General features: G+C 37.2%; 1 protein-coding gene across 1 annotated transcript in view; it reads left to right on the forward strand.

Annotated features, from left to right (window-relative positions):
- LOC106871344 (WD repeat-containing protein 13-like) overlaps nucleotides 1-21112 on the forward strand; it is a 198006-nt gene that overhangs the window by 31117 nt on the left and 145777 nt on the right. Inside the window, exon 2 of the mRNA XM_052976142.1 lies at nucleotides 13691-13749. Within this exon, the coding sequence (XP_052832102.1) occupies nucleotides 13691-13749 (59 nt within the window). The remainder of the gene's footprint in view (nucleotides 1-13690; nucleotides 13750-21112) is intronic.

The raw sequence follows: 21112 nt of genomic DNA on the forward strand, positions 1-21112 counted from the left end.
TCTCTCTCTCTCTCTCTCTCTCTCTCTCTCTCTCACTCACACTCACACACACACACACACACACACACAATGTTTGGGCTTAATTTGAGTTTTCATGATACAACATATCATCTAAAAATGAAAGTATTTTAAAAAGATTTAAAAAATATTGGCTGGGGGATAGGAGTTTACTCAAAAAGCCGCTGCCAGCTTTCACCACGGCCTCAAGATGGCTCGAGAACCTGGCGCATGCGTTCCTCCCTGCAAATCTGGGAAGATCGTCAGACACCTCCTTGATCTTGGCCACCACCCTGGCCTTGGTGTTATAAGCAGAATGATTGGTTTCTTTCTCAACCACACTCCCGACTCACAGCTACAACTTTATTCCTTATGCTTTGCAATGCTGGCTTAATCATGTTCTGTCACTAGGTTCTATTTTCAGGTGATTGCACAGAAGCAACATAAAAGAAAGAGTTTTGCTTCAGAACACAATGTGTCACCTTACTCTAAGAAACGAATCCATGATCTAAGAATTGTTAGCCCAACATACTATGTATATTGGTTTCAAATTTTGGCACAGTCAACAATTTCAGTGGTGGGGTAAGTCAATTACATTGACTCCCTACCCACTTCCTGCCGGTGCTCACCTGGTCCTTATTTCATCATCCCCGAAAGGATGAAAGGCGAAGTCAACCTCGGCAGAATTTGAACTCAGAATGTAAAAAGAGATGAAATGCTGTTGAACATTTTGCATGATGTGCTAACAATTTGGCCAGCACCCATTCAATAATGATAGTAGTAGTAGTAATAATAATAGTAGTAGTAATAATAATAATAATAATAATAATAATAATAATCCTTTCTACTATAGGCACAAGGCCTGAAATTTGGGGGGAAGGGGCAAGTCGATGACATCAATCCCAGTGTTCAACTAGTACTTAATTTATCGACCCCCGAAAAGATGCAAAGCAAAGTCGACTTTGGCGGAATTTGAACTCAAAACATAGCAGCAGATGAAATACCACTAAGCATTTCACCCAGCATGCTAACAATTCTGCTAGCTTGCCACCTTATAATAATAATGGGTTAAAATTTTGGCACAGGGCCAGTAGTTTTTGAGGGGAATGGGGAGTCGATTACATCAACCCCAATGCTCAACTGGTATTTATTTCTTTGACCCTGAGAGAATGAAAAGCAAAGTCAACTTTAGCAGAATTTAAACTCAGAACGTGAAGTCAGACAGTAACACTACTAGATATTTTGCTTGGCATCTTGGTACCTCTCTGACAACTTGGTACCTTTGCATGTATATATATATATATTAGATTCACAAAAACAGGCATATAGTGAAGTTCTAACAATCATATCTGAACTTATACTATATGCACACACCTGTATACACATAGATGTGGCTACGTACACACAAACATAAGTACATACAGACTTACACACAAACATGCACACACATCACTGCACTTATGCACATACACACCTACACATAAGCGTACAAGTGGGTTTATTTATACAAGTAAGGTGAATGACTAACAGTACATACATGCATACTGTATCTGTTTTGGAAACCACATGTATAAACAGAAAATTATAAGCAAAAATCATATAGATGTATACATATATACATACATTCAGACACACACGCACGCGCTTACATATGCACATATTTATATGTATGTGTGTCAGTGTGTAAAATCTTTGGACATCTATCTATTTATGAAGGACTAATTTGAACCATCTTAACTGCTTTCTACATGATTACATTTATATACATATTTGTGTAACTTGTTTATAAATGCTTTGATGCCATAAACGATTACCTGTCTATTTTTTATTTTACACATTTTAGTTTAACTAACAGTCTTTCAGCTATGGTGGCAAGTATTCCAGTTGATCGGATCAACGAAACAACCTGCTCAAGAAATTGGTGTGTAAGTGGCTGAGCACTCCACAAACATGTGTACCCTTAACGTAGTTCTTGGAAAGATTCAGCGTGACACAGAAAATGACAAAGCTGGTCCTTTTTGCTAGTTGAGCGGACTGGAGGATCAAGAAATAAAATGTCTTGCTGTCGTTGTTTAACTCCAGGGCTGATCTGGAGCTAACAACAACCAGGTTTCCTGTCAACAAGGAACCTGAATCTTCTATGCCAGTAATTCTCAACCCTTTTCTCATTTACCCTCTCAGCTTACTGGATTTCACCATTTATTCCTTTACTCTCATGCAATAAATGTGCATTATATAATCATCACTCTATGTAAAATATCACATTACTGCCAAAACACTATCTTTAAGATAGCATGTTGGCACTAACATGCACATATATATATATATATATATATATATATATATACTTACATACATATATCAAATATTCATATACATGTATAGACACATTGATTCATGTATAGTCATGTGATATATCTTTCATTTGCCAAGGTTTTAATTAGTATAACAACATGTGTTAGAAAACTGATACTGTGTGGTAGTAGAAAGACAGACACTGTTGAACTGTTGCTGGGTAGCGTAGTTGGGAGGAATTAATTATGATTATGATATTCTGAACATGTTAATTTTAGCAATAAATTAAAAGCAGGTGTTGACAACATTGGCTGTGAATCAACTCACAAAATGGCTATGGTTTCAAACATTTCAGAAGAATTGGCAATATGATAGCAGTTACCTGTGCAGAATGTGGTGATGATCTCAGAGATGAGATCTGAGAAATTTTAGTTTGAGAGCAATAAATGATCAGGGATAGAGCAGAAGCAGTGTTTATGACACTTGCCAAACCCTAGCTGGAACCTTACTGGTCTCTAAAAAAGGAAGGACATATTGGATAGTGTAGTCTAAGAATAAAGAGAAAAGACTGGATGGCCATGCTTGGAACCTATTTGAACATTGGTTAGCTTGACCCGACAACATAGCAATGCTTCTGCATGGCCCGGCATGTTCTCCATGGTAGAATGGAAATGAAGGACATTGCTTCTTTGATGGTGATGCTCATTTGCAACTGACACAATGCCAAGACACTGAGGCATTGAGACACACATACACACACACACACACACGTATTTATATAAGGGTCCTCTGTTATAGCCTTTGGCCGTCCAAAGCCTTGTGAGTGGGTTTAGTTGGTGGAAACAGAAAGAAACCCATGTGGTATATATATATATATATATATATATATATACACACACGTGTGTTTGTGTCTGTGTTTGTCCTCCCACCATTGTGTTGGTATATTTGTGTTCCCATAATTTAGCAGTTCAGCAGAAGTGACTGATAGAATATGTACTAGGCTTCAAGAGAATAAGTCCTGGGATTGATTTCTTTGACTAAAACCTTTTAAGGTGGTGCTTCAGCATGGCCACAGTGAAATGACTGAAAGAAGTAAAAGAATATATATATGTCAACACAAACCTAGTCATGTAGATATACACACATAATCTAAAGAGTATCTGAATTCCAAAGCATTTTTTTCTTTTTTATGATAAAGAACATGCTGGTAGAGATATAATTTGAACCTTTCACCTTATTAATGACATATCACCGTTCCTCTCCACCGCACACACACACACACACACACACACACACACACACACACACACACACACACACACACACACACACACACACATTATCAATGTTTCATGGCATCATCCCACCAGACTAAGTGGCACAGGTATTACTTACAAACACAACATTGCTATCGTAGTTTGCTGATTGCTGAGGAAAGTTACTGCTTCTTGTAGACATTCAGTTGGCTTATCATATCCGACTATTTTACATACTTTGTATTTCTGATGCTCTCTTACGGATGCTTTGCAATTTTCTGAGTTCAAGGTGGCGAGCTGGCAGAAACGTTAGCACACCAGGCAAAATGCTTGGCAGTATTTCATCTGTCTTTACATTCTGAGTTCAAATTCCGCTGAGGTCGACTTTACTTTCCATCCTTTCAGAATCGATAAATTAAGTACCAGTTGCATACTGGCCCCCACTTCCCCAAGAATTTCAGGCCTTGTGCCTAGAGTAGAAAAGAATTTTCTATGAGTTCATTTGTGTGTGTGTGTGTGTGTGTGTGTGTGTGTGTGTGTGTGTGTGTGTGTGTGTGTGTGTGTGTGTGTGTTTATACGTGTGTGTGTTTATACGTGTGTGTGTTTATACGTGTGTGTGTTTATACGTGTGTGTGTTTATACGTGTGTGTGTGTGTGTGTGTGATCATCACCATCTTCTTGTGATATCTACTTTTCCATGGTCGGTTAGTCCACATTACTCTGCAAGGAGCATAAGACTGGTTCCCCGGTTTCTCTGATGTATATATTCCACTTTTCGATATATACCTTCTTGGATGGGATGCCAGTCTGTCGTAGGATTACTCGTTTTTACCAGCTGGGTAGACTGGGACAGTTCAAGAACACAACTCATTGCCCAGTCTCGGAATTGAAACCACAATCTTATGATCATGAGTCCACCACCCTGTCCATCACTCCTGAATGGGATTGAAGGTGAGTTACCTCACCTGTCCATGACTCTGAGGTGTTTTCACATTTCGCGCTTTGAGAGTATATATACTCCACTGGAAAATACACAAAGCATATACATTAAGTCTACATGGTTAATGGTATTTATTATAGAGCTGCTTTGGTTTCAAATGTAAATGTATGTATATATATATATATAGACATGGCTCTGTGGTGAGAAGCTGCTTCCCAACCACATGGTTCTAGGTTCAGTCCCACTGCGTGGCACCTTGGGCAAGTGTCTTCTACTTTTGCCTCAGGTTGACCGAAGCCTTGTGAGTGGATTTGGTAGATGAAAACTGAAAAAAGCTCCTCATTTATTTATACATGTATGTTTGTGTGTTTTTCCTCCCATCACTGCTTGACAATTGGTGTTGGTGTGTTTACACCCCCATAACTTAGCGGTTCAGCAAAAGTAACTGATAGAATAAGTACTAGGCTTAAGAAATAAGTCCTGGGGTCGATTTATTTGACTAAAACCCTTCAAGGCAGTGCTCCAGCATGGCTGCAGTCAAATGACTGAAACAAGTAAAAGAATAAAAGAATCTATAATCCTCATTTCCCCATCCACTATCCGTGCCAGCCTACACTGGATGGATTGTCACAGTTTGAATCAGTTAATTTTCAAAGTTACTGCTCTCTTAGACAGATCAAGGGACCACGTCCTGTTCATTTGCTTTATCTTTGGCATGAGAGAGAATACAAGGACTAAAGAGCTTTTCAAATTATGTTAAATGTCTTCTGCTATTAGTGGAGGCAGACAATCAAATGAGTCGCCATGTTGAACACATTTATTAACAAAATGAATTATGAATAAGATTATAGAACAAATGCTAAGTACATAATACTTGACTGCAAAGTGTATGATGATAATAATAATAATAACAATAGTGAAAGGAATCATTAAAGCAAATTAAATAAGTCAGCAAAACACATATAAGGTTAACTATAATTATGAAATTATCAATACCAATTAATAACAATAGATTGTTAATTACAACTCAAAAGAAATAAAACTTAAAATCAATTTAAAAGCCATCACTGTTGAATTCTTCATTATCACTGATGCCAAAAACAGCATCTAATTCCTCTTGTAGCAGTGTTTCGTCTGCATGAAATGAAACAATTGAATGTGGCTGTTTGGATACTGAAGATCTGGCATGGCTAACTGGACAGTGAACCAGTTTTGGCGATGCCTGTTTTGGCAACAGTCATTGAATACGTCTTAATGTATCTGAAAGGGTAAAAGGCAAAGTCAACCTTGGAGAAATTTGAACTCAGAACATAAAGCCAGACAAAATGCTAACTATTCTGCCAGTTCCCTGCTTTGCACACACCAGCTTAATAATAATCACAAATTTTAACACAAGGCCAGCTATATCCGGGGAGGGGTTAAGTCGATTACACCAGCCCCCAGTGTTCAACTAGTACTTGTTTTATCAACCCTGAAAAGATGAAAAGTAAAATCAAACCTAGAACATAAAGACAGACAAAATACCACGAAGCATTTCATCTGGCATGCTAATGATTCTACCGCTACCGGCCTTTCAAACATCAGCATAATAATGACAGATATTTTGATAAATTCTTCATAATATTCTAATAGCAATGAAGACAGTGTATTTCAGCAGTTATATGGTAACAAAAGGGTTAAAGTGATCTAAATTTGGAGACACTTCCATAGAATCCAATCTTATCTGGAGCAGAGAGAGAGTTACAATGTCATAACTACTCCTTGGTATGTGTTCATGTCTTGTGTTTATAATAACAACAGATTGTGACCTATAATTTTCATTTTCTTGCACAAGATCTTTTACTCTCATATAAAAGTCACACCCTTGACATTATTATTATTATCATTATTACTTCGATTACTTTTATTGAAGATGTGTACAAACAAAATGTGATGTGTGATTATACGAAAATAAATACACACACACACACACACACACACGCACACGTATATGTTTTATTGGACTGTGTAACTCAGGCTTGAAAGACAACTGATTGTTAGAATTTTCCTTTGTCTTTTTTTAAAGTTATAATTTGTAGCAAGAGAAGGCTTCTTCTTCCTTTTCTTTTCTTCTTCCATTTCTTTTTTCCTGTTTCTTTCACTTCTTATTATTATCATTACTAAGGTGATGAGCCGGTAGAATTGTTAGTATACTGGACGAAACACTTAGTGGTATTTTGTCTGCCACTATATTCTGAGTTCAAATTCTACTGAGGTCAACTTTGCCTTTCATCCTTTCGGGGTCAATAGATTAAGTACCAGTGAAACACTGGGGTTGATGTAATCAACTCATCCAGTCCCCACAAAAATGGCTGCCCTTGTGGCAAAATTTGAAACCATTATTATTATTCTATTGTCTTTGCACAACTTCTAATGCTGGAGGTGTCAGTTGTTCACTACCAGTGAACTATTTTTCGAGCACAATCCAAAGTATTCTTGTTGTTATGGTAGGGAGCTAGCTAAATTGTTAGCACTTTGGACAAAATGCCACTGAGCATTTTGCCTCTCTTTACTTTCTAAGCTTAAATTCTGCCATGGTCGACTTTGCCTTTTGTCCCTTCAGGGTTGATGAAATAGATACCAATGGAGCACTTGAGGTGATGTACTGGACTTACCCTCTTCCCTGATGGCATGCTAGTAGAATCTCTCGTGCATCAGACAGAATCTCTGTTGCATTCAGACAAAATTCTTAGCAGCATTTCTTCCTGCTCTTTTCATCCTGGGTTCAAATTCTGCCAAGGTCAACTTTGCAATCCATACTTTTGGGATCAATAAAATAAGCACCAATATAATCAACTTGCCTTTTCTCCTCGAAATTGCTGGCCTTGTGCATAATCGAGGGGTGCTGAAAAGTTCCCAACTTTAAGGGTATCGCTAGAGGCCTCATTGGAGGCCCAACCTTCCGTGTTCTTTTACAGGGTTAAGAAAACCTGAAGGACCACTGCAACAAGTGTGTGAATCTAAGAGGGGAATATGTTGAATGAAATCATGATTAACTGATCCTCTTGTATTTTCTTTTACTCAAAGCCAGGAACTTTTCAGCATGCCCTCGTAGCTGAAAGAATTTGCTGGCAGAACCATGTGCATGCCAGAGAAAATGCTTTACAGCATTTCTTCCGGCTTCATTCTGCATCCTTTTGGGCTTGATAAAATAAGTAGCAGTTTGAGCGCCGGGGGTCGATGTAATCAGCTTGTCTGCTCCCCCACCCCAATTTCAAGTTGTGTGCCTTGAGTAGTAAAAAAAAAAAAGCATTTTTATCATTATTCTCACATGTTCGGACTGGGGTGTCTTGGGATTATTCTTTAATAAGTAGATTTAGAAAAAAACTAAAACTAAATGTTTTGTAAGAAATGTCTCATTAACATTCCTTGTCAATTGCCCAATTCACTGCAAACACGCCAGCTTATTCAAAACCTTTTCCTCTCTAACTCACCTCCCCCTCTGCCCACCATCTTTTCCTATTTCTTCCTATTTGACTGACTCCATGCTATCCACTTGCTGCTACCTAATGGGTCAGGCAGATATTATTATTATTATTATTATTATATATTGTGCAGGCTTAGCCTTTCGTTCCTTTTTTCTTTTGCTAGTTGCTGCTGTTATTGTTGTTATTGTTGTTATTGTTTGAAAAAGAGGATTAGGTGGAGTAGGAATTTGAATCAACTCCTCCCTCCTCCCCTATCATTGCTTACTCTATAACATGAAAAAACAAAGAAGAAAATACAAATGAAAGCTGCTTAAGTAGGTCTCCCAACTTCAATTTTTCTACCAATATTTCGAGGTACATACACACACACACACACACACACACTTGTTATATATATATACATACACACATACATTGTATAGATTTACTATCTGAAGGACTTATCCAGTTGAGGTGCAATGGTTAGAATATACATACATGCATACATACATATAAAGTTTGGTAGCATAAACAAGATAAATAGAACTCAATGCATTTCTATATATTAATTTTTACACTTTAATAAATTTTTTGTAATCTTCAGCCAATTAAAGAAAAATTACTATATATATATATATATATATATATATATATATATATATGAGAGAGAGAGAGAGAGATAAAAGCTATAAATAATTGAAAACAAGTGTGAATGTGTAATCTCTCTCTCCCTCTCTCTCTGTGTATACACACACACACATACATACATACACAGAGAAAGAAAGAGAGAGAGAGGGGGAGGATGCTTATTATACACTCACATTTGTTTTACTCCAATCATACAGTATTTCTGTCTATTATATGTAGTGTATATCAGAATGTGTGTGTGTGTGTGTGTGCATAGTTATGTGTTCACTCAAACATTAACATCAGCAAACACAAACAACCTTTTGTTGTTACAAAGTCTCTTTCTTTTCTTTTCTTTTCTTTTCTTTCTGCCATTTTCTTTGCTTAAATGTCTGTCCATCATTCTTAATCTCACTCTCTCTCTCTCTCTCTCTCTCTCTGAAAGCTTCCTATAGAAACAAGAAGGAGGCAGAGGGAGCGTACTGAGCCAAAATATAGTCATTGCTTATTTTCCGGGAGTTTTAATTCATGGTTACTCTCACAGTTTGTCTGTTTCTGTCCCCTTCTCCTGTGCTAAAGCTTGCTGTATACATGTATACTCTCTCTCTCTCTCTCTCTCTCTCTCACACACACCCTACATACACCCATAAACATGCACTCTCTCACACATACACGCTTGTATAATAGGCCATAAAACTCCATGTCTAAATGCACTTTTATTCACCAAAACCAATCTTAAAATTAGGGTACATACAACGCATGCCATTAGACTGCAAAGTCTACCCACCGTTCAATTCATTCAGAAAAGCAATAACATAAAATGGTTTTAATATTTTTTTCAAACATATTTTTATTTATTTATTGTATAGGTGCAGGAGTAGCTGTGTGGTAAGTAGCTTGCTTACCAACCACATGGTTCCGGGTTCAGTCCCACTGCATGGCACTTTGGGCAAGTGCCTTTTACTATAGCCTTGGGCCAACCAAAGCCTTGTGAGTGGATTTGGTAGACAGAAACTGAAAGAAGCCTGTCGCCACCTTGCTGGTTAGGCAGGCAAGCCTATATATATATATATAATGAAGGGTATGAATACAGACAGTATACTAAGCAAGCCCATATAGACACACACAAAACACACAGGCATGCACACGCACTCACACAAACACGTGCAAATAAGGATACGCAACAAAGAAAGACTGGACCAAACAGAACAGGAGGAAACACATGGGATGAAGAGTCACTGAAGAGGTCACAGGATGTGTGATGAATAATTTAAAATAAGAACAATAATAAAAAAAAAAAACTGAAGTGATGAACAAATATATAGTGCATGTGTTTATTTGGCAAAAAATTGAGCCTGCTATAATTGTGTGTGTATGCACATGGCTTTGTGGTTAAGATGGTTGCTTTGCAAATATTTAGTTTTCGGTTCAACCCACTACTTGACACACAGGACAAGTTCTTCTACCATAGCCTTGCACCAACTAAAGCCACCTGAGTGAAATTTGATAAACTGAAACTCTGTATGTAGGGTGGGGGGGGGCAGTGCAGGCACCATTCTCATTCATGGGTGTTACTTACTGTCACCGGGTTGAACACCAACCCATCACCACCCAACCCTTGGGTGCTTTTAGCAAGGTCCATTTAATTATGACTACCACAAGGTGACTGGTGCTGGTGTCACATAACTGGCACTCATGCTGGTGGTATATAAAAGCACTTGTACCAAAGGCACATAAAAGCACCCGTGCTGGTGGCACATTGAAGCATTAGTACTAGTGGTATGTAAAAAGCACCCATCATATTCTCAGAGTGGTTGGCGTTAGGAAGGGCATCCAGCCATAGAAACCATACCAAACCAGACTGGAACTAGGTGCAGCTCTCCAGCTTACCAGTTCCAGTCAAACTGTCTAACCCATGCCAGCATGGAAAGTGGACGTTAAATGATGATGATGATGTCTAGCCCATGTTACTGTATGGTGACTTGTGTGCATCAAGGACTCTGAGAGCTTAGGCAGTGGAGAACAGGCTCCCAGTAGGGCCTGCTATACTGGATGGGTCAAAAGGGCAGAGTTCAGGTTAATATGGACCATTGCTTCCCCCATTGGTTTGCATAGGTTCAAAACCCCTACCGAGAAAAAAAGCAAAGTTACAGAAGCATCGATAACAATTCAAAACTAGCAAGACCTGGGAAAGGAAGGCCTTGAGAGAGCCCAGAGCTGAGAGCGGAGGAGAAATGTCATTAATGGCCTATGCTCCTCAGCAAGTGAAGGGCTTAAGCTAAGCTGTTGTGGTTTAAACTTAGGTCAGCCTTGATAGAGCAGATTTGTGGTCATAGGTGTTCCAGCCGAGGATGTCACATCTTATTTCCTACACAGAACTAATATAATCTTCTCTTTTTTTTTTTTTTTCATTCTTTTTTCCAAAGATTTATGGGAGATTGAGCAACCATTTCTAGTAGATTGAGCAACTATTTCTAGCAGACTGAGCAACCACATGGAGGCTTTTTTTTTTTAAATGGATGTCTTTGCTTAATGGATAAAACGTACGACATTGAATTAATGTAATTTTATCTGTTACACACTTGTTTAGATTTTGGTGTGTATAATAGAATATTGTAAAGAATAGCATATAACATTAATGTATAACATACTTACATATGTGTGTGTGTGTGTAAATATATATATATACACACACACACACACACACACACACACACACACACACACACACACACACACACACACACACACACACACACATACATTGTTATATTGTATACTTTACAATTATATATGTGTGTGTGTACTCCATTTGCTGAACACATAACTCATCAAATCTGAAGTATTATCTTAGTAATTTATTAATTTACATTTTATAATAAAATAAAGAATGAGTCAAATACTATTTCTCGTTGCAAAAAAAAAATCATTTTACATTCTATATTTTACAGTCTCTAGATTGTGCGGACATTTAATTATTTTAGATGCAAACATAGGAAAGACTATGGCTTTTAATTACTAGATTTCACTGCTTCACCATTCTTCACCGACTAATGTGTATAGAATTACTTTAGATTCCGCAGAATTATTATATTTTGAAATATGATTGAGTTATTGCTTTTGGTTTTGTTTTTTTTTGCATTATTTGTTTTTGCCATTTTTTTTTTTTGTTTGCATTTGGATTCAGTTTGATTCTAATTTCCAATTCCATTCTATTACAGAATTGTGCTTCTTACTTAGATTTGAATCATGATAAAATTTCCCTTGTTTATTTTAAATTTCGCACAAACTTCTGTCAGATTTGACTTCATTTCATAGTCTTGAAATGTCACAGATTGCATACTAACTAGATAACTAGCCTCAAAAATTGCTGCAGACATACACTGTTTGATAATAGCATTGAAAAATACATAACATTTAATGGAAAATTGTAGCGTAATGGTATACGTATATAAAGTAATACAAGCTACAGATTTTCCATTGTGGTTACAAATATTTTCTTACCATAAATACAATTCTCGTCTTAATGATATTTTGAAAGAAATGATTCTAACAAAAATAAGCATATATATGTGTGTGTGTGTGTGTGTATATATATATGTATGTATATTATTAATAATGATAAGGAGAATGGAGATTTTTCATACCCATAATTTTATTTAACAGTTATTTACAGCACCCTTTACTCAACCTACATGCATTTCAACTGCATTAGCTGCACATTGTTGAATATGCAACCTGGTGTCATGGTTGGTGCAGTTTCATCAGCCAGCACCTGAAACCAAATTAAGAGGAAACACGGTAACTGCCAGGATAATATTTCCCTTGAAACTCATTTTTGGAATTATATATATATGTGTTAGTCTTGTTTTTCACCCTGTTGAGTGTCCGTTTTACTCATCAAGCAGGTGTGTTTGTGTGTGTCCTTCTGCCTGTTTTTCTTTGTCTTATTCCCCAACATCATCCAGTGTTTTAAATCCAGGTTTTGTCCCCATTAATGGGGGTGGCCAGATCTAACTGAATGCCATAGCAACTGAAGTAGGCAGGTGCAGCCCACCCCAACCTTTGGACTGGCTGGTACCTATTCTCCTTTGCTATCATGAGACTTTTTTGGAGCTGGATTTTCTACGGGGAGCATTCGATTGCTTAACCCCAAACTCAGTTTCTAGACTTGAGTGGTCCCGAGATCAAGGCCTCTACCATGATTTTTAAGAAATGTGGTGGAAAACTAGCTCAGGGACACTACTCCCTGAGATCCCTTCTGGAAACCCCTACTTAACAATATTTTTAAACAATTGTCACTGTTATGCAGGTGGTGTCATCTGTTTCAAATCTTCAGTGAAAACGTGTCTGGTGATGGGGGAAATGTAACATTTGCTTGCAAACTGGTGGGGAGTTGGCAAGAGTGAAGTCATTAGACCATCACAAAAATCTGCCTCAACAAATTTAGTCTGACTCATGCAAACAAGGAAAAACATGAGATGAAGCGTTTTGCCCAAGAACACAATACACCACCCAGTCCAGGAATTGAAACCATGTGCCCTCACAGTGTATATGTAATACACACACACAATTATATAAGTAAACATGACTATGTGGTTAAGAATTTCATTTCTCAACACTCACCTATTTCCAAGAAAGATATTTCTCTCTATAGCTGGGCACGTTTTCATGGAAGATTGGAAATGAATGACACTGCTTATCTGATAGTAACAATCATTTACTGCTATCATGCAGTGTCAAAACAAGGACTACCAACACACACACTTGATATGCTTCTTTCAGTTTCTGTCTACCAAATCCATTCACATTGCTTTAGTTGGCCTGGGGCTATAGTAGAGAAGACACTTGCCCAAGGTGCCAATTAGGGAGACTAAACCCAAAGCTATGTAGTTGAGAAGTGAAATTCTTAACCACATAGTCATGTTTACTTATATGAATATGTGTGTGCATGGTTTCAATTCCTGGACTGAGTGGTGTGTATATATGTATATATATGCATGTATGTATTCCTACAGAGATGTTACATAAAATTGGAGATAGTTTAAATTAATTAGTCAAATAATTAAGTTAAATGGCTGTAAAGAAGTAAACAAGACTTGTTCTTACTTTTTGTTCTTCCTCTTCAGGGACACTCTATATCAGAAGACGGAGTCAGTTGCTAAGAGAAACAGCCAAAGTAGGTGATGTAAGTATAATGACTGTTTTTCTTCTTCTTCTTCTATGGTTTGTTGTTGTTTAACCCGTTTGATACCAAACCACCTGAGATTTCCTTTGGTCCTATGACATAAACTGCTGTTTTAACCCTTTGGCTTTCAGCTTACCCTTTCAAAATGCTTATTTAATTACATTGTTTTGAAATAATCACGCATTGTCTTATAGCTTTGAGATTTCTATGATCTGATTGTTTATTTTTAGGGTAGGTGTGAGAGGCTGGATCAGGTCAGTTTTAACATAAAAAAAGGTAAAATATTTGAGCCAGATATGGTCGGTTTAAATGCTAAAAGGCTAAAATCTTCCATCAAAATTTTGTTTTAATTTGTCCAAAGCACCAGTCGGGTGGCACTGGCAATGACCATGCTCGAATGGTGGTTTTTATGTGCCACTGGCATCGGACCAGTCAGCCAGCACTAGCATCAACCACACTCGAATGGTGCTTTTTATGTGCCACCAGCAAGAAAAAGAAATAGTCTAGGCATGACCATCCAGCATCAATCTTTTCAGTTAAATATAGTTTATCTTAGCTTACATCGTACTCTGTATAGGTTTGTACTAATTTTTTTTTTAAAAGAGACAATCGTGTGATCTAGCTGCTATTTCTAGCAGGTAGAGCGTCTCCATAGAGGCTCAGTTGAAGTCGAGGCTGGAATTACCAATGTATCAATAACAGGTCATGGGAAATAATGATATTGACTAAATTTATTGAGTCATTGCATGGGATATCCTCCTGTTCTTCTTCCTTTTTGTCATCCTCTGCCTTCTCCTCATCATTATTCATCTGTCTTTCCATGCTTTGCAGGGATTAGCTAAGTCTTCTCCATCCAGCGCAGGCGTCTCCCAGTTGTTTGTGTTCCCTCTTTGTCTCCTTTGTGAGATTTTTTTCCCCTTTTCAACATCCACCGCCACCTCACCATGATCAGCTTTTACCAATTCCCATTCCCCCCAACTCCCTCCTCTTCTACAGGCTCCTTCCTTTCTACTTGGATTGGTTAAATAATTTATCTCTATGGAAATACATTAAAATATTTGTTCAAGGTTACACAAAGCAAGGCATGTGTCGTTTTAACATTACTTCAACATTATCTCATGGACCCGCTGGGCTTTTGTGTTTTTTCTCTTTATCCTTTTTACTTGTTTCACTCACTGGACTGTGGCCATTCTGGGGTGTTGCCTTGAAGGGTTTCGTCAAACCAGTCAACCCCAGTACTTCTGTTTAAATTTGCTACTTATTCTATTGGTCTCTTTAACTCATAGGTTCTCAAAGTGGGTGCTACCACCTCCGGTGGGCGTTGAGACAGTCCAGGTAAGTGCTGGTGCCTAAGGGGGCGGTGGGGGTAGAGAAAAAGGAGGCGTTGGGAGGAAGGCAGTGAATTGGGAGATACTATGAATTTATTATAATATTGTATGCAAATTATATAATATTATATTAAATATCAAATGATTCATAGTATATATAAATTAGTAAAATACAAAATATTTATTTATGCATAAAAATAGGGGTCAGGACACTGAGGGTATTTATGTGGCCATGAGGTGGGTGTGGCCCAAAAAGTTTGAGAACCTCTGCTCTAACTTATGGGGACATAAAAAATACCAACACTGATTGTCAAGCAGTGGTGGGAGACAAACAAAGAACCCCACCCCATGTACGTGGGCTTCCACACAGTTTCCATCTACCAAAATCACTCAAGGCATAGTTTGGCCTGGGGCTATAGTAGAAATCACTAGCCCGAGGTACTGCCTAGTGGGACCAAGCCAGAAACCATGTGGGACTGAACTTGAAACCATGTGGTTGAAAAAGCAAGCTTCTTAACCACATGATCCTACCTGATTTATTATTATTTTTAATTAGATCTCAAACAGTGTTAAATGTGTTGGCTTGCCATGGGGTAAATTATGGCATCTACTTAAGTTAATGGTGAGGTGTGAGAGAAACTGGACTCACATACTTAGTTCGTTGAGCTTTAAAAAGTTAACTAGAAATAAAACATGTGGTGAGACAAACAGTCAGTTAAGTTAGTGCGATTATATTTGATGTATGCAACTTTATAAATATGTTAAACTAAAAATAAATATGTGATGAAACATATAGACAGGCAGCTAGCTAGGTAGCTAAGGTAGGGTTAACATGCTTAATGCAAAGAACTTTTAATGGCTAACTGGAAATATGTGGTGAGACAGACAGTTAAATAGACAGGCATACTGATAGGTAAATAGACAGATTGGTAGACAGACAAACAGGAAGATTGGTGGACAGACAGACAGACAGACATGTAGACAGAAAGACAGGCAGGCAGATTGACAAATAGACAGGTTAGTTAGTGTTAACGTATTTAATGTATGGCGAATTAAAAAGGTTAGCTAGAAATAATTGTGTGGAGAAACCGATAGACACAAAATGAGGTAGACAGAGGGACAGAGAGAGGGAGAGAGAGATGAAGTAACTTATTATTATCATTATTATTATTATTATTATTATTATTATTATTATTAAGGCGGCGAGCTGGCAGAATCGTTAGCGCTCCAGATGAAATGCTTAGTGGTGTTTTACCCGTAGCTACTTTCTGAATTCAAATTCCACTGAGGTTGACCTTAACTTTCAACCTTTTGTGGTCAATAAATTAAGTACCAGTTGAACACTGGGGTTAGTGTAATAAAAAAAAATTGCTGCCCCTGTGGCAAAATTTGATTCCATTATTATTATTAGTTTGTCTTATTATTAAGGCAGTGAGAAGGCAGAATCGTTAGCATGCCAGGCAAAATGCTTAGCAACATTTCATCCATCTTCACATTCTGAGTTCAAATTCCCCCAGGGTTGACTTTGCCTTTCATCTTTTCGTGGTCGATAAATTAAGTACCAGTTGAGCACTGGGGGTCAATGTAGTCAACTAGTTCCCTCCCTCAAAATTTCAGGCTTTGTGCCTATAGCAGAAAGGATTATTATTTTTATTATTATTATTATTATTACTACTACTACTTGCTGAAGTTCATTTTAATTTTGCACATTAGTATTGTATTTTCTGGTACTTAACTTGGATTTCTAATGAATAACCTCAAGTATTCAGTGGAACAGAATGTCAGTGACCAGAGCAGGAATGTATATTGTATTTATTGATATTGTCATACTATTACTATTATTATTGTTGTTGTTGTTCAGTCCCACACAGCTTTCATCTGCACCCTGAAGACTGGAAACAATGGACCCTCTTGGTCGTGACATTCATTTTGGAACTACCATGTGATGTCAAGACAGACACAGAAATGTATAATATTATAAACACTCATCGTTTCCATGCTTGCATGGGTTGGAGGGATGGAATGTGTTAAGCAGATTTTCTACTGCCAGATGCCCTTTCCGTCATCAACCCTCACTCCGTTCCAAGGTAATATTTGCCCACGACATGTTTTCATGAAATATTGGGAACAAAGGGCATGACTTGCACGATGACAATCATTTACAGCCATCACATGATGTTAAGGCAAGTAGATAGCAACACGTATACACACATTTATATATGTATACGACAGGCTTCTTTCAGTTTTCATCTACCAAATCCACTAATAAAGCTTTGCTCAGCCCAGGGATATAGTAGAAAACACTTGCCCCAGGCATTAGACAGTGGGACTGAACCCAGAACCATGTTGTTGGGAAGTAAACTCCTTACCACACATCTACATCTATATATATATATATATATCTATATATATATATATGTATATATATATATATATATATATATATATATATACACTCACACACATTTACATGCCCATAAACACATGATAGACTTTTTTCAGATTTCATCTACTAAATTCACTCACAAGGCTAAAGTTTGCCTGGGGATGTAGACTGAACCCGGAACCATGTGAGTGGGAAGCAAGTTTCTTAACCACACAGTCACGCCTGTGCCATATAATGCTACTACATAACTGTGAAGAGGTATGGCCTAAAGTACTGAGTTCATAATCATCAGTTCGTAAGTTCAATTGCTGGGTCAGGTGACATGTCCTTGAGCAAGGTGCTTCACTTCACATTGCCTCAATCTACTCAGCTGAAAATGAGTACCAATTGGTGCAACTCTCTCTCTCTCTCTCTCTCTATCTCTCTCTCTCTCTCTCTATCTCTCTCCCTCCTCCCCAGCTCTCTTGTCCTCGATGTTCAACTGGATCAAGATTGTGAGGACCAAGAGAGTTTTTATAACTGCCCAGGACTACTTAGACACTTAAAACATTTAGATAATGCTTGGGACATTCTACTGAGTCATACTTACTTGGGAAAGATATAACTATCTTTTATCTTTTACTTATTTCAGTCATTGGACTTTGGCCATGCTGGGGCACCACCTTGAAGGTTTTAGTCCAGTGGTTCTCAACCAGGGTCCATAGGACTCTTGAGGTTTTGTATGAGATTTTGTTGTTAAAATTTATCTGCAACAAATCGGTTGTATTTCTACAATACACAATATGTTTTGACAATTTTTTTAATACAATTCCTAACAATATTTAATTATAAATATACAATAGTATTTTTTTAAACACTGAATGGCTATGAAAGTCCATCCCAGTAAAATAGGGATCAAAGAGATCCATAGATACAAACGGTTGAGAACCTCTACTCTAGAATAAGAGCGAAATCACACTACTGTCTTTTTTTTTTTTTAAAAAAGCACAAAAAAAACAGGCATAAACACTGCTTAATGTAATCTGAGATAAACGTCCACTCAAGTAAAAGTGGAATCAAAGGGGTCCCTTAGTCAAAAAATGGTTGAGAACCACTGGTTCTATCAAATTAAATCATTTCCTGTGCTTAAGGTGCCATACAGTGGGACTGAACCTGGAACCATGTGGTTGCAAAGCAAGCTTCTTAACCACACAGTCATACCTGTGCACCTATGTTTTGCTTTATTTATTTTATTTTTTACCATCATTATATCTCACCTGATTCTGCACCAATGTACTCATTTCTGTTTCAATACACAATATCACATCAAGTCCTCCTTGTACGAAAGCAAGCTTACAAACCAGTGAGAAACTTTAAACAATGTCAGAACTAAATCTACTTGCTGTGTTATTTAAATCTACTTTTCATTGCATATCTCCTATTTTTACCTGACCGTATCTCCAAAAGTTCACCTATCTATCTTTTCTCTCCATCAGCTCACCTGTATCTCACAATTATCATACTTAATTATTACATATTTCTTAGTGGCTTCTTAAGCATAGCTGGTTTCTCTCTCTCTCTCTCTCTCTTTCCCCCTCTCCATTCCACTCCATTTTACTCTGCTTCTGTTCTTTTTTTTTTTTCATTTTTGTCTCACTCTCTCTTCATTTCTATCTGTCAGTCTCTGTTTGTTTGTCTGTCTGTCTGTCTATCTTCACTTCTATTCTCTCTCTCTCTCTCTCTCTCTCTCTCTCTCTCTCTCTCTCTCTCTTTATCTATCTATCTTTACTTCTGTCTATCTCTGACTCTCAACTTAACCATCCAGTCTACTCTCAGAAACTGTAAAATCCAAACAACCTACTAAAACACAAACAGCCCCCAACCTCTGCCCTAATTTATCTGCTGTCTACACTCACCGTCCTCTCCCACCCTACCCAAGCCCCAATACTGCAGGCACATTTTACATAGAACAATCTCAAGTAGATACTTGAATAATGATCACATGACTTAATCACTTGTGACTACTAAAGCAATTACAACCATATTACATATTACATCAAACTGTGTGTGTGTTTGTGTGTGAGTTTATATGTGGAAATATATATATCTATATACAGACAGACATAACGTATCTATTTCATGCCTGTCAGGGAAACATGTAGTTGCTTGCCCTGCTAGATATAGCAGTCATATCTCATTCAAATTATGCTGTACAAGGTTTAAAGATTAATAGACACATCATGCATTGTCATCTCTGATTTATAAAAAAAAAAAGAAAGGTAAGAAGATTGTGATCCAAATGCTTTGGTCCTCAGTCTACAAATTACAGCTGCCCTTGGACTATCATTATTACTAAGGCAGCAAATTGGCAGAATTGTTAGCACGCCGGAAAAAATGCTTAGCGGTATTTCATCTGCAGCTATGTTCTGAGTTCAAATTCTGTCAAGACCAACTTTGCTTTCAACCATTTTAGGGTTGATAAATTAAGTATTAGTGAATCACTGGGGTCAATGAAATTGACTAGCCCACTCCCGCTAAATTTCATGCTCTTCAACAATTTCTCCACTTGTAGAAGACACTGGCCAGAAGTACTGTGCAAATGAGACTGAATCTGAAAACAACACGGTTACAAATATATGTTTGGAGCAAGAGAGAGAGAGAGAGAGAAAGAGTGATCCTTCTCAATAAGTTGTAGTATTTTGTCTTTAATGTCTGCTGAGCTTAAAATACACGTAAGTTAGAAACTGTGGCAGACACACTCCGACTCACACATGTATATACACACATGTGCATATATTGATGCATGCATGTTGCACACATATATATCAAATGACATGCACATGTACACACATAAATGCATACACACACACTTGCATGCTTAGGCATATATGCATTTACTCATACATGAAAGCATATGCACACTCACATGCGCAGATATATATATATATATATATATATGTATATATATATATATATATATGTAGTCATACAAACACACACCAAATGACATATACTGTCTCACACTTACATGTGTATTCATTCCCACATGAAGACATACACTCACTTGCACAGATATATATGTATATATATATACATATGTACACACACACACACACACACACACACACGCACAGACCCCTCCCCCACATCTTCATCTCTATGTGCTATGCTACAACTTCATGGAATATATTATTCCATGTCACAACAATCATACAGAACATATCTTTTTCAAAGTGGTTTCTTTATCCTAATTAATTTTAAGCTTCTTTTTCCTTTCTAAATTCAATTGAATATTTGGAATAAGTTGGATTATTGTTGGGGTTTGTTTGTTTTTCTTTCTCTGATTTTTAAGGATTATTGTCTAATTAGCGATTAATGGATTCTAAAATATTGGTAGAAAATTAATTCTATTCAAAATCTCTTAAAATATTCATTTCTTTTATTCTTTCACTTGTTTCACTCATTAAAGTGTGGCCTTGCTGGGGCACCACCTTGAAGAATTTTAGATGAATGCATTGACTCCAGTACTTTTTTTTTATTAAATATGGTACTAATTCTGTTAGTTCCTTTTGCCATGCAGTGGGACTGAACCTGTCGTGAGTGTGTGTGTGTGTATGTATGTATGTATGTATATATATATATATATATATATATATATATATATATATAT

Source organism: Octopus bimaculoides, chromosome 23 (genome assembly GCF_001194135.2).
Source record: "Octopus bimaculoides isolate UCB-OBI-ISO-001 chromosome 23, ASM119413v2, whole genome shotgun sequence".
In the NCBI taxonomy this organism is placed as follows: domain Eukaryota; kingdom Metazoa; phylum Mollusca; class Cephalopoda; order Octopoda; family Octopodidae; genus Octopus; species Octopus bimaculoides.